We start from the raw sequence: 13,650 nt of genomic DNA, 5'->3' as shown, positions 1-13,650 counted from the left end.
TTTAGGGTAAAACTATGTTATTACCAAAAATAAATAGCTCAAACGTAAAAAAGCTTATTTTTTTACTATTATTTTCAAACTTTATGAATAAAAATTCTAAAATAGCAAAAAAGGTGTGTATAAAAACGCTAAAAAAACGAAACCTTAATTGTCTACGGAAAAACCGTCGCAAAAATCACGTCGTTAGCCCAACAAATAAAAAAGTTATAGCCATTTAACTAACACGTGCTAAAAATGGCTAAACGGTGTCTGGTCCTGAAGGCGCAAAATAGAGCAACAGACATGTATCCCCCCCCCCTCCACAGGACATGTAACCCCCCCTCTCCACAGGACATGTATCCCTCCCCCCCTCCACAGGACATGTATCCCCTCTCCACAGGACATGTATCCCCTCTCCACAGGACATGTATCCCCCCCTCTCCACAGGACATGTATCCCCCCCCTCTCCACAGGACATGTATCCCCTCTCCACAAGACATGTATCCTCTCTCCACAGGACATGTATCCCCTCCCCCCCTCCACAGGACATGTATCCCCTCTCCACAGGACATGTATCCCCTCTCCACAAGACATGTATCCCCTCTCCACAGGACATGTATCCCCTCTCCACAGGACATGTATCCCCTCTCCACAGGACATGTATCCCCTCTCCACAGGACATGTATCCCCTCTCCACAGGACATGTATCCCCTCTCCACAGGACATGTATCTCCTCTCCACAGGACATGTATCCTCTCTCCACAGGACATGTATCCCCTCTCCACAGGACATGTATCCCCTCTCCACAGGACATGTATCCCCTCTCCACAGGACATGTATCCCCTCTCCACAAGACATGTATCCCCTCTCCACAGGACATGTATCCCCCCCCCTCCACAGGACATGTATCCCCTCTCCACAGGACATGTATCCCCTCTCCACAGGACATGTATCCCCTCTCCACAGGACATGTATCCCCTCTCCACAGGACATGTATCCCCTCTCCACAGGACATGTATCCCCTCTCCACAGGACATGTATCCCCACTCCACAGGACATGTATCCCCCTCTCCACAGGACATGTATCCCCTCTCCACAGGACATGTATCCCCTCTCCACAGGACATGTATCCCCTCTCCACAGGACATGTATCCCCTCTCCACAGGACATGTATCTCCTCTCCACAGGACATGTATCCTCTCTCCACAGGACATGTATCCCCTCTCCACAGGACATGTATCCCCCCCTCTCCACAGGACATGTATCCCCCCCCCCTCCACAGGACATGTATCCCCTCTCCACAGGACATGTATCCCCTCTCCACAGGACATGTATCCCCTCTCCACAGGACATGTATCCTCTCTCCACAGGACATGTATCCCCTCCCCCTCTCCACAGGACATGTATCCCCTCTCCACAGGACATGTATCCCCTCTCCACAGGACATGTATCCCCTCTCCACAGGACATGTATCCCCTCTCCACAGGACATGTATCCCCTCTCCACAGGACATGTATCCCCCTCTCCACAGGACATGTATCCCCTCCCCCTCTCCACAGGACATGTATCCCCTCTCCACAGGACATGTATCCCCTCTCCACAGGACATGTATCCCCTCTCCACAGGACATGTATCCCCTCCCCCTCTCCACAGGACATGTATCCCCTTTCCACAGGATCTCCACAGGACAGGGGATACATGTGTGATCGCTGGCATTGATAGGGAGAACGGGGGACTGACAGTCCCCTGAAGTTCTCCATCACAAACCTCGGACTTCCGGGGTCTGTGTCGGCAGCTCCGTAGAAATGAATGGAGCGCCGGGCGCGCTTGTGCGCATGCGTGACCAGCGCTCCTTTCATTTTTATTGAGCTGCGCAGACGCCGGAAGTCAGAGGTTAGTCATGGAGAACTTTAGGGGACTTTCAGTCCCACGTTCTCCCTATCGCTGCCAGCGATCACTCATGTATCCCCTATCCTGTGGAGATCTTGTGGAGAGGGGATACATCTCTTTTGTAGGACACACTGCAGGTCGCATTTTTTTGGGAGGGGGGACCCTGTATGGCGTTCCCTACAGGGGGGGAGCTATATGGCGTTCCCTACAGGGGGGGGGGGAACGCTGTATGGCGTTCCCTACAGGTGGGGGAGCTGTATGGCGTTCCCTACAGGGGGGGCTGTATGGCGTTCTCTACAGGGGGGGGGGCTGTATGGCGTTCCCTACAGGGGGGCTGTATGGCGTTCTCTACAGGGGGGGGCTGTATGGCGTTCTCTGCAGGGGGCTGTATGGCGTTATCTACAGGGGGGCTGTATGGCGTTATCTACAGGGGGCTGTATGGCGTTCTCTACAGGGGGCTGTATGGCGTTCTCTACAGGGGGATGTATGGCGCTATCTACAGAGGAGGGCTGTAAAAAAGGCACTATCTACAAGGGGGGGGGGTTGTGTGACACCCAGGGGAGGGGGGGCCCCAGTCAAAAGTTTGCTATGGGGCCCAGTCTTTCCTAGTTACGCCCCTGCGAGGGAGACAACGAAAACGTCTTGCAATTAGTTACCCCACAGTTGTGTATCTTACCACAATGCTCCGATGTGGGCACACTGCTGCCGGTGGTCCCCTTGTTACTGAGACCTGCTCCTATGTAAAGTCTTTTATTATTCTATTCAGCCATTTCGGAGTTATCTTATCCTCCGGGTGGCAGCCAATAATGACCACCAGAGATTAGCGAAAATGTTGCCCTTTTTCTACATCATCATCTTTGCTATTCACGCCGTCCAGCTCGACGGCCAAACATGGTGACTGAGAGGTTAGAGGATTGTCTGGTATTATAAATAGGCCTGGTGGTCAAGGTGTTAATTAACTTTTATAAAACATTTTCAGGGATAAATGGGGAAAAACACCATCATCTTTGGATTTATTTTTTGCGCCATGCGCTGTGTGGGTAAGAGAATGTGCCAACTTTATTCTACCAGTTACCGTTTCGATTGTGGTGATACCCTATATATAGATATTATTTTTTTTATGATTTGCAATTTTTAAACAATAACATTTCTTCCAATCAACTTGAAGCTGTGATATTTACGCCGTAAACATCCCGAAAAATGGCTGAAAAATCGGAAGCAGAACGCCTCCAAACATCAGTCCGTTGATTTCAATGGGAAAAACTGCGTTCTGTTCCAACAGGGCATTTTTTACGCGGCCATTTTTCAAAACGGCCGCGTAATAAAATGGCCGCATAAAAGAAGTGCAGGTCACTTCTTCAGTTGTTTTTGGAGCCGTTATTCATTAAGGCCTCATGCACACGACTGTAGCGATGTGCACGGCCGTGATTTTCTGGTCGGCCGGAAGCGGAGTGTAACACATGGCCGCGGCCATTATTTCCTATGAGTCTGGACCGCAGAACACGGCCGTAATAAGACATGTCTGTTCTTTCTGCGGTCCAGACTCCTGGGCCATTCACGGACCGTAGAAACCACGGTCATGTGCATGGGCCCATAGAAATGAATGGGGCCGCAATTCCCCCGTGATTTGCGGGGGAAATGCGGCCGCAAAAGCACTATCGTGTGCATGGGGCCTAACTCTATAGAAAACCAGCTCCAAAAACGGCCGTTAAAAACGCAACAAAAAATGCGACTTTGATTAAAAAACGTCTGAAAATCAGGAGTTGTTTTCCCTTGAAAACAGCTCTGTATTTTGAGAAGTTTTTTATTTTGTGTGTGTACATCGTCTTAGGGTATGTTCACACGCAGTGTTTTCAGGCGTATATTGGGGCGTTTACGTAATTTTCAGGCATTTTTGACTCAGCGTGTGCACATACAAAAAAAAAATGTCTCAAAATATGGAGCTGTTTTCAAGGGAAAACAGCTCCTGATTTTCAGACGTTTTTTTAATGAAAGTCGCGTTTTTCGCTGCGTTTTTAACGACCGTTTTTGGAGCTGTTTTTCTATAGAGTCTATGAAAAACGGCTCCAAAAACAGCTGAAGAAGTGACATGCACTTCTTTTTCGCGGGCGTTTTTTTAAAAAAAAAAACGCCGCGTAAAAAACCCCCCGTCGGAACAGAACGCCGTTTTTCCAATTGAGATCAATGGGCAGATGTTTGTAGGCATTCTGCTTCCGATTTTTCAGCCGTTTTTCTGGACGTTTACGGCCCGAAAAATGGCTAAAAACACTGCATGTGAACATACCCTTAGGCTCCACGCGCACGAACATGCTTTTGCGGCCGCAATTCCCCCGAAAATCCACAGGAGAATTGCGGCCCCATTCATTCCTATGTGACCATGCACACGAACGTGGTTTCCGCGGTCCGTGCATGGCCCAGGAGCCTGGACCGCAGAAAGAACGTGAATGTCTTATTACGGCCGTGTTCTGCCGTCCAGGCTCATAGCAAATAATGGACGCGGCCATGTGCACAGCCAGCGATATGCTGGTGGCTCACGGGTGACACTGTTGCCGGCCGACCCGAAAATCACGGCCGTGAACATGGCTACAGTCGTGGGAATGAGGCCTTAGGGTATGTGCACATGACCTATTTTCAGATGTAATTCGGGTGTTTTACGCCTTGAATTACAGCTGAAAAAAACGCCCCTAATACGCCTACAAACATCTACCCATTGCTTGCAATGGGTCTTACGATGTTCTGTTCAGACGAGGTGTAATTTTACGCATCGCTGTCAAAAGACGGCATGTAAAAATACGCCCCCGTCAAAGAAGTGCAGGACACTTCTTGGGATGTTTTTGGAGCCGTTTTCACTGACTCCAATGAAAAACAGCTCCAATTACGTCCGTAAAAGACGGCGCGAAAAACGTGAGTACTTGTAAAAATGTCTGAAATTCAGGAGCTGTTTTCGCCTGAAAACAGCTCTGTATTTTCAGACTTATTTTGCGTTTGCGTGTGAACATACCCTTACACTGACAGGCAATCTCTTAAGCCCCCGGCTGAAATAATAACCAATCGTGTTCCAGGGCTCCGATGAGCTGATAGAGGGAACCCCCTGACTTTGTCAAACACCTTAGATGTGGCAGTCACTATTTCCTATGGCATACTAGGGGTTAAACCGCCGGCATCAGAAGATTCTCTGATCCTGACCAATACAGCGAGAACCCGGCTGTCAATCAAAACAAAGCTCCTGCAATGATCTCAAGGGCACAGCCTCGGTGCCTGCACGATCACCAGGATTTAGTATTATGTCCTAATGCTGTTACAGGACCAGAGTTAGGACGTCATAGTACAACCTTTTGGGGGAGGGGTTACACACTTAATTACATAGGTTGAAAAAGACACCGGTCCATCAGGTCTAAACTTTCTCCAAAAATTACCCGTCATTCATTACTAGATTAATTATAACCCTCAAAGCCATTTGTCAGTAAATAATCATCTTGTCCTTTTTTAAATGCTAACATATTATCTGTCGTTACTTCCTCTTGGGGTCGGACATTCCATAGTTTGACTGCTCGAACTGTAAAGAACCCTTTCCTATATTGATGTCTAAACGTCTTTCTTCCACACACAATGGATGTCCCCTGGTCCCTTGTAGAGTCCTTGGAAAGAACAGATCATGTGTCAGTTCTCTGTATTGACCACACATATATTTATACATCTAAGGCGTCTTTTTTCCAAGCTGAACAAGTCCGATTTCTCTAGCCTCTCATTGTAAGCAACTCCTCCCATCCCATTTAATAATCTCGTTACCCGCCTTTGAACCCTCTCCAGTTCGCCTATATTCTTTTTACAATGTGGAGACCAACACTGAATTCCATATTCTAGATGTGGCCTTACAAGGGATTTATAGAGGGGTAATATTACATTTGAATCACAGATTTTTATCCCTTTTTTTTTTTTATACACCCTAAAATCCTATTTGTTTTAGTAGCTGCTGCTTGACATTGAGTGCAAGTTAAATATCCTATTAGGGAATTTTGAGTTAGTAATGTGGGTACAGTTGTCAGTCAATTATAATAACATCATTAGCCAGAGAGAAAAGTGCATAGAAAGGGCACCTTTGTCTATGGAGGACTCAGCATGTATTACAATTACATGGACAGCCCATTGAGTTCAATGGACATTATGTAATGCTTCATAACAAATCCGCAGCAGACCCGTTTCTCCAATGCCTTCCACAGCTTTGTGGTTGGGTTCGTTTGCACGCTGCGGACAATTCCGCTGCGGAGCATAGGCTGCGGTGCGGAATTTGGTGTCCGCAGCATACAATGGTTGTTGCGGACGTGTGGCGGACTGGTTGCGGACTCATTGCGGAATTTCTCCATTGACTTCAATGGAGATTCAAGATTCCGCAATGAAGTCCGCAGATGTAATGTAGATGTTATGTGTGCTGCGGAGCGTATTGGTTTTTTAACATGACATTTCTTCATTCTGGCTGGACCTATGTATTTCTAGGTCTACAGCCAGACTGAGGCAGTCAATGGGGCTCCCGTAATTACGGGTGACTACGTGTGTGCACCCATAATTACGGGTGACTACGTGTGTGCAGCCATAATTACGTGTGTGCACCTGTAATTACGGGAGGGTTGCTAGGCGACGTCAGTAAATAGTCACTGTCCAGGGTGCTGAAAGAGTTAAGCGATCGGCAGTAACTGTTTCAGCACCCTGGACAGTGACTTCCGATCACAATATACAGCAACCTGTAAAAAAAATTGAAGTTCATACTTACCGAGAACTCCCTGCTTCTTCCTCCAGTCCGGCCTCCCGGGATGACGTTTCAGTCTAAGTGACCGCTGCAGCCAATCATAGGCTGCAGCAGTCACATGGACTGCCGCGTCATCCAGGGAGGTGGGGCTGGAAAGTGCTGTCCCTTCTCTCTATCCTGCACTGATAGAGAGAAGGGAAGTACTTCACCTCAATACGCAGCGGCTAGTCCGCATCAATTTATTGCCCATTTTCGGCAGATCCGCAACAGAATCTGCAACGCAGATTCTGTGCGGCAGTGATGCGGACAGTTGCGGAAGAAATACACTACGTGTGGCCATGCCCTTAAGAGAGATTTGTGCTGGGGAGCTTCTTCTGCATGACATTTTTACCTCTATGAAAGGTACCAGTATTGTTACGATGGAAAGTTTTCTGAACGTGAGGAATAATCCCTCCACCCAAAAAATAAAAAATAAAAATAGCAGACTTTAAGGCTATGTACACCTTCGAAGAAAAAAAAAAAATATTATCTCAATACATCTAAAATAAAAAATTAAGCAACTTTGCAATAGGTATTACTTAAAAAATGTCTATTATTTTGTTTCTATAGCTTCTATGCAGACATATGAATCTCTATGGTAACAGACAACAAACATTGTGTAGTCTGATCCTTCTGTCATACTTTTTTGCAACTGTCCACTACCTTATGCTAACGTACATTCGATAGCATAGCAACATGTAGGTGACAGATGGAAGAGAGCATGACTGCAGGATCTGACTACACCGTTTTTGTTTGCTGTCTGTTACCATGGAGACACATTTGGACAAAATAATAATCGAAAATTTAAATTGAGACCTTTTGCAAAGTTGATTCATTTCTTTTATTTTAGATTCATTGAGACAGTAAGGACATAGGCTTTAAAGTTTTTTAGTTCCATTTTATACAGTACATTTTAAGAAGCGTCTATTAGGGCGGGTTCACACATGGCGGAATTGCACTTAAATTCCGCTGCGGACACTCCGCAGCGTTAATCCGCAGCGGAGCCGTTTCTACATTGACTTTCACTTTAATTTAGCAGTGTTCGTTTACACGATGCGTACAATTCCGCTGCGGAGCATAGGCTGCGGAGCGGAATTTGGTGTCCGCAGCATGCTCTGTCTGTTGCGGAGCAGTGGCGGACTCATGGCGGAATTTCTCCATTGACTTCAATGGAGATTCAAAGTTCCGCAATGAAGTCCGCAGCTGTCATGCACATGTCATGTGTGCTGCGGATGCGTCTTGCTTTTTTTACTTGACATTTCTTCATTCTGGCTGGACCTATGTATTTCTAGGTCTACAGCCAGACTGAGGAAGTCAATGGGGCTCCCGTAATGACGGGAGCGTTGCTAGGAGACGTCAGTAAATAGTCACTGTCCAGGGTGCTGAAAGAGTTACGCGATCGGCAGTAACTGTTTCTGCACCCGGGACAGTGACTACCGATCTCAATATACATGTATCTGTAAAAAAACATATAAGTTCATACTTACCGAGAACTCCCTGTTTCTGTCTCCAGTCCGGCCTCCCAGGATGACGTTTCAGTGTAAGTGACGGCTGCAGCCAATCACAGGCCAAGCACAGGCTGCAGCGGTCACATGGACTGGCGCGTCATCCAGGGAGGTCGGGCTGGATGCCGAAGGAGGGACGCGTCATAAAGACAACGGGCGGTAAGTATGAATTTCTTTTACTTTCACTAGGGAAAGTGCTGTCCCTTCTCTCTATCCTGCACTGATAGGGAGAAGGGAAGCACTTTTCCCGCAGTCCGCAGCAGCTAGTCCGCATCAATTTTCTGCACATTTTGTGCAGATCCGCAGCCGTAATCCGCAACCCGGATTAGGTGCGGCATTGATGCGGACAGTTGCGGAGGAATTCCGCCATGTGTGGTCATGCCCTTAGGCACAGTCCCAATGAAGTGACGGACACACTGTTACTTACTTCTTCCTATAGAGAAGTACAATTAAACTGAAGACCAAGAACAAAATGCAGATGATAGCCAGCCAAGTAATGACCATATAGGCAGGAGACACTCTGTCTGTGGGAAGAAGAGGACCACAACATTATCTTATGATATGGTCATTTAGTAGACACAGCATAGAGCCGGTGATAGCCTACCTACCTGTAGTAATGAGGTCTACGGATGAACTTGCCGTTCCTAGTGTATTGTTGGCCGTGCAGACATATGTCCCGGAATCCTCTGCTGTGACATCTCGTATCTCCAGCCGTAGATAATTATACAATGTAGAAGTCCAGTACTTATCACCTCGGTCAACCTGTCTTAAAGCTGAGCTGCCCAGGAGAACATTGTTCCTGTAAAGTCCAATGGTGGACGGTGGGTGACTGTCCACACTGCATAATATGATTCCTCTCTTTCGTTCGTGGGTCTCTAAGAAGGACGAGATCACCAAATTCTTGGGACTATCTAGAATAATATAACAATATAATGTGTATGGGTCAGGTATATATTGTCAAAGTTAACACGGTGCAGTATAGGGAATACAATGTTTTGAGATGAGCAAATCTTGAAATGTGAATCTTGAACCTGCTACCATCTCTAATGATAGTCAGCTGAAGGAACTTTCACCTTGTTGCTAAAAAAGTGAAGACTCACAGTTGTAGTTTTAGGCTTCTTGAACCCAACGTAGTCCCCCATCAACTGTCTCAAGACAGTAAGGCTATCAAAATCCATGATGAGGGGCCATTCAGGCCTAAAGGTTCCAGACTTGAACCCAGTGCCAGCACATCTTCATCTTATTTTCTGAAGAGTCTCAATGACGTGCAAGAAAATAAGAAAACTGAAGAACTTCTTTGACATCATCATGGAAGTGATTTGCTTTCTTTCAAACAATATGACAGAAGTAAATCTTACATAGTATACTTATTCCAACCATGGCGGAGGCCCTGTTCCCTCTCCAGTGATTTGCTAGGCAGTGGTAGGAACCTGTTTCTGCGCTGGACACATGGACCAGTACATAAGTCTTCTCAGGACCTTCATGAAGCCACTTGTTATTCTTGTACCAGGTGTAGGTTGTATTGTCCATCCTGGGAACCTCACACGTCAGAGTCACAGACTGACCTTCATATATCTCCCCAGATGGTACTGCCAACAGCCTCGCACCTAGAAAATAAGCCAAGAAACCAAACACAGAACATGGTTTTCTTCCAAGGTTTCAATAGTACATTAATCTTTAGTCCTACACAGTAATCTTCACTGTATAGAATTACTGTTTATCAATTTTAAATAATGTTTCTAATGATAAGACCCATAAGTAACGTACACTAACAAATGTTTAAAGAGAGATTCTAGTCAAATATATAAATGATCAAACTCATTAATACCCATAATATTGCCCACAGGGGTCAGTATTATAGTAGTTATATTCTTGTATATAGGGGCAGTATAATAGTAGTTATATTCTTGTATATAGGAGCAGTATTATAGTAGTTATATTCTTGTATATAGGGAGCAGTATAATAGTAGTTATATTCTTGTATATAGGAGCAGTATTATAGTAGTTATATTCTTGTATATAGGAGCAGTATTATAGTAGTTATATTCTTGTATATAGGAGCAGTATTATAGTAGTTATATTCTTGTATATAGGAGCAGTATTATAGTAGTTATATTCTTGTATATAGGGGGCAGTATTATAGTAGTTATATTCTTGTATATAGCGGGCAGTATTATAGTAATTATATTCTTGTATATAGCAGCAGTATTACAGTAGTTATATTCTTGTATATAGGGGCAGTATTATAGTAGTTATATTCTTGTATAAAGGGGGCAGTATTATAGTAGTTATATTTTTGTATATAGTAGCAGTATTATAGTAGTTATATTCTTGTATAAAGGGGGCAGTATTATAGTAGTTATATTCTTGTATATAGTAGCAGTATTATAGTAGTTATATGCTTGTATAAAGGGGGTAGTATTATAGTAGTTATATTCTTGTATATAGGGACAGTATTATAGTAGTTATATTCTTGTATATAGTAGCAGTACTATTGTAGTTATATTCTTGTATATAGGAGCAGTATTATAGTGTTATATTCTTGTATATAGGGGCAGTATTATAGTAGTTATATTCTTGTATATAGGAGCAGTATTATTGTAGTTATATTCTTGTATATAGGAGCAGTATTATAGTAGTTATATTCTTGTATATAGGGGCCGTATTATAGAAGTTATATTCTTGTATATAGGGGGCAGTATTATAGTAGTTATATTCTTGTATATAGGGGCAGTATTATAGTAGTTATATTCTTGTATATAGTAGCAGTATTATAGTAGTTATATTCTTGTATATAGGGGCAGTATTATATTAGTTATATTCTTGTATATAGGAGGCAGTATTATAGTAGTTATATACTTATATAAAGGAGCAGTATTATAGTAGTTATATTTTTGTATATATGAGGCAGTATTATAGTATTTATATTCTTGTATATAAGGGCAGTATTACAGTAGTTATATTCTTGAATATAGGGGGCAGTATTATAGTAGTTATATTCTTGTATATAGGGAGCAGTATTATAGTAGTTATATTCTTGTATATAGGGAGGCAGTATTATAGTAGTTATATTCTTGTATATAGGAGCAGTATTATAGTAGTTATATTCTTGTATATAGGGAGCAGTATTAGAGTAGTTATATTCTTGTATGTAGGAGCAGTATTATAGTAGTTATATTCTTGTATATAGGGAGCAGTATTCTAGTAGTTATATTCTTGTATATAGGGAGGCAGTATTATAGTAGTTATATTCTTGTATATAGGAGCAGTATTATAGTAGTTATATTCTTGTATATAGGGGGCAGTATTATAGTAGTTATATTCTTGTATATAGGGGCAGTATTATAGTAGTTATATTCTTGTATATAGGAGCAGTATTATAGTAGTTATATTCTTGTATATAGGGAGCAGTGTTATAGTAGTTATATTCTCTTACATAGGGGGCAGTATTATAGTAGTTATATTCTTGTATATAGGAGACAGTATTATAGTAGTTATATTCTTGTAGATAGGGGGCAGTGTTATAGTAGTTATATTCTCTTACATAGGGGGCAGTATTATAGTAGTTATATTCTTGTATATAGGAGGCAGTATTATAGTAGTTATGTTCTTGTATATAGGGAGCAGTATTATAGTAGTTATATTCTTGTATATAGGGAGCAGTACTATAGTAGTTATATTCTTGTATATAGGAGCAGTACTATAGTAGTTATATTCCTGTATATAGGGGCAGTATTATAGTAGCTATATTCTTGTATATAGGGGCAGTATTATAGTAGTTATATTCTTGTATATATAGGAGGCAGTATTATAGTAGTTATATTCTTGTATATAGGAGCAGTACTATAGTAGTTATATTATTGTATATAGGGGCAGTATTATAGTAGTTATATTCTTGTATATAGGGGGCAGCATTATAGTAGTTATATTCTTGTATATAGAAGCAGTATTATAGTAGTTATATTCTTGTGTATAGGGAGCAGTATTATATCAATTATATTCTTGTATATGGGAGCAGTATTATAGTAGTTATATTCTTGTATATAGGAGCAGTATTATAGTAGTTATATTCTTGTATATAGGAGTAGTATTATAGTAGTTATCTTCCTGTACATAGGGGGCAGTATTATAGTAATTATATTCTTGTATATAGGAGCAGGTGATAGTCTTGTATATAGGGAGCAGTATTATTATAGTTATATTCTTGTATATAGGAGCAGTATTATAGTAGTTATATTCTTGAATATAGGGGGTAGTATTATAGTAGTTATATTCTTGTATATAGGAGCAGTATTATAGTAGTTATATTCTTGTATATAGGGGCAGTATTATAGTAGTTATATTCTTGTATATAGGTGCAGTATTATAGTAGTTATATTCTTGTATATAGGAGCAGTATTATAGTGGTTATATTCTTGTAGATAGGAGCAGTATTATAGAAGTTTATATTCTTGTATAAAGGGGCAGTATTATAGTAGTTATATTCTTGTATATAGGGGCAGTATTATAGTAGTTATATTCTTGTATATAGGAGCAGTATTATAGTAGTTATATTCTTGTATATAGGGGGCAGTATTATAGTAGTTATATTCTTGTATATAGGGGCAGTGTTATAGTAGTTATATTCTTGTATATAGGAGCAGTATCATAGTAGTTATATTCTTGTATATAGGGGCAGTGTTATAGTAGTTATATTCTTGTATATAGGAGCAGTATTATAGTAGTTATATTCTTGTATATAGGGGGCAGTATTATAGTAGTTATATTCTTGTATATAGGGGCAGTGTTATAGTAGTTATATTCTTGTATATAGGGGCAGTATTAAAGAGGCTCTGTCACCAGATTATCAAATTCCTATCTCCTATTGCATGTGATCGGCGCTGCAATGTAGATAACAGTAACGTTTTGTTTTTTTGTTTTTTAAACGTTCATTTTTGGCCAAGTTATGAGCTATTTTATATATATGCAAATGAGGTTTGAAATGGACAACTGGGCGTTTTTTTTTCGTTATGTCCAACTGGGCGAGTATTGTGTTTTTAACTGGGCGTGTTTACGTGTATGACGCTGACCAATCAGTGACCAGTCAGCATCATACACTCATCTCCATTGATTTGCACAGCAGCGATGTGCAGCCACATAAACAGAGATTAACGTTAATCAAGTGTCCTGATAATGAATACACATGAAATCCAGCCTGGACGTCATGTGTATTCAGAATCCTGACACTTCTGAATCTTTTCTTTGAGATCTCTAGCAAGGGAAACGAAATCTCGCGAGATTACGGAGGTAAACGAGATTTCGTTTCCCTTGCTGGAAATCTCACAGAAAAGATTCAGAAGTGTCAGGATTCTGAATACACATGACGTCCAGGCTGGATTTCATGTGTATTCATTATCAGGACACTTGATTAACGTTAATCTCTGTGTATGTGGCTGCACATCGCTGCTGTGTAAATGAATGGAGATGAGTGCATGATGCTGACTGGTCACTGAT

General features: G+C 42.2%; 1 protein-coding gene across 1 annotated transcript in view; it reads right to left on the bottom strand.

The window, feature by feature from the left end:
• The window catches only part of SIGLEC1 (sialic acid binding Ig like lectin 1), a 123,542-nt gene that overhangs the window by 2,940 nt on the left and 106,952 nt on the right, over positions 1-13,650 (bottom strand). Inside the window, exons 20-22 of the mRNA XM_075855560.1 lie at positions 9,516-9,764; positions 8,766-9,068; positions 8,585-8,681 (exon numbers count right to left, since the gene is read on the bottom strand). Coding sequence (XP_075711675.1) covers positions 8,585-8,681; positions 8,766-9,068; positions 9,516-9,764 — 649 coding nt within the window. The remainder of the gene's footprint in view (positions 1-8,584; positions 8,682-8,765; positions 9,069-9,515; positions 9,765-13,650) is intronic.

This window comes from Rhinoderma darwinii, chromosome 1 (genome assembly GCF_050947455.1).
Source record: "Rhinoderma darwinii isolate aRhiDar2 chromosome 1, aRhiDar2.hap1, whole genome shotgun sequence".
NCBI lineage: Eukaryota > Metazoa > Chordata > Amphibia > Anura > Rhinodermatidae > Rhinoderma > Rhinoderma darwinii.
This window is presented reverse-complemented; position numbering and strand designations above follow the sequence as displayed.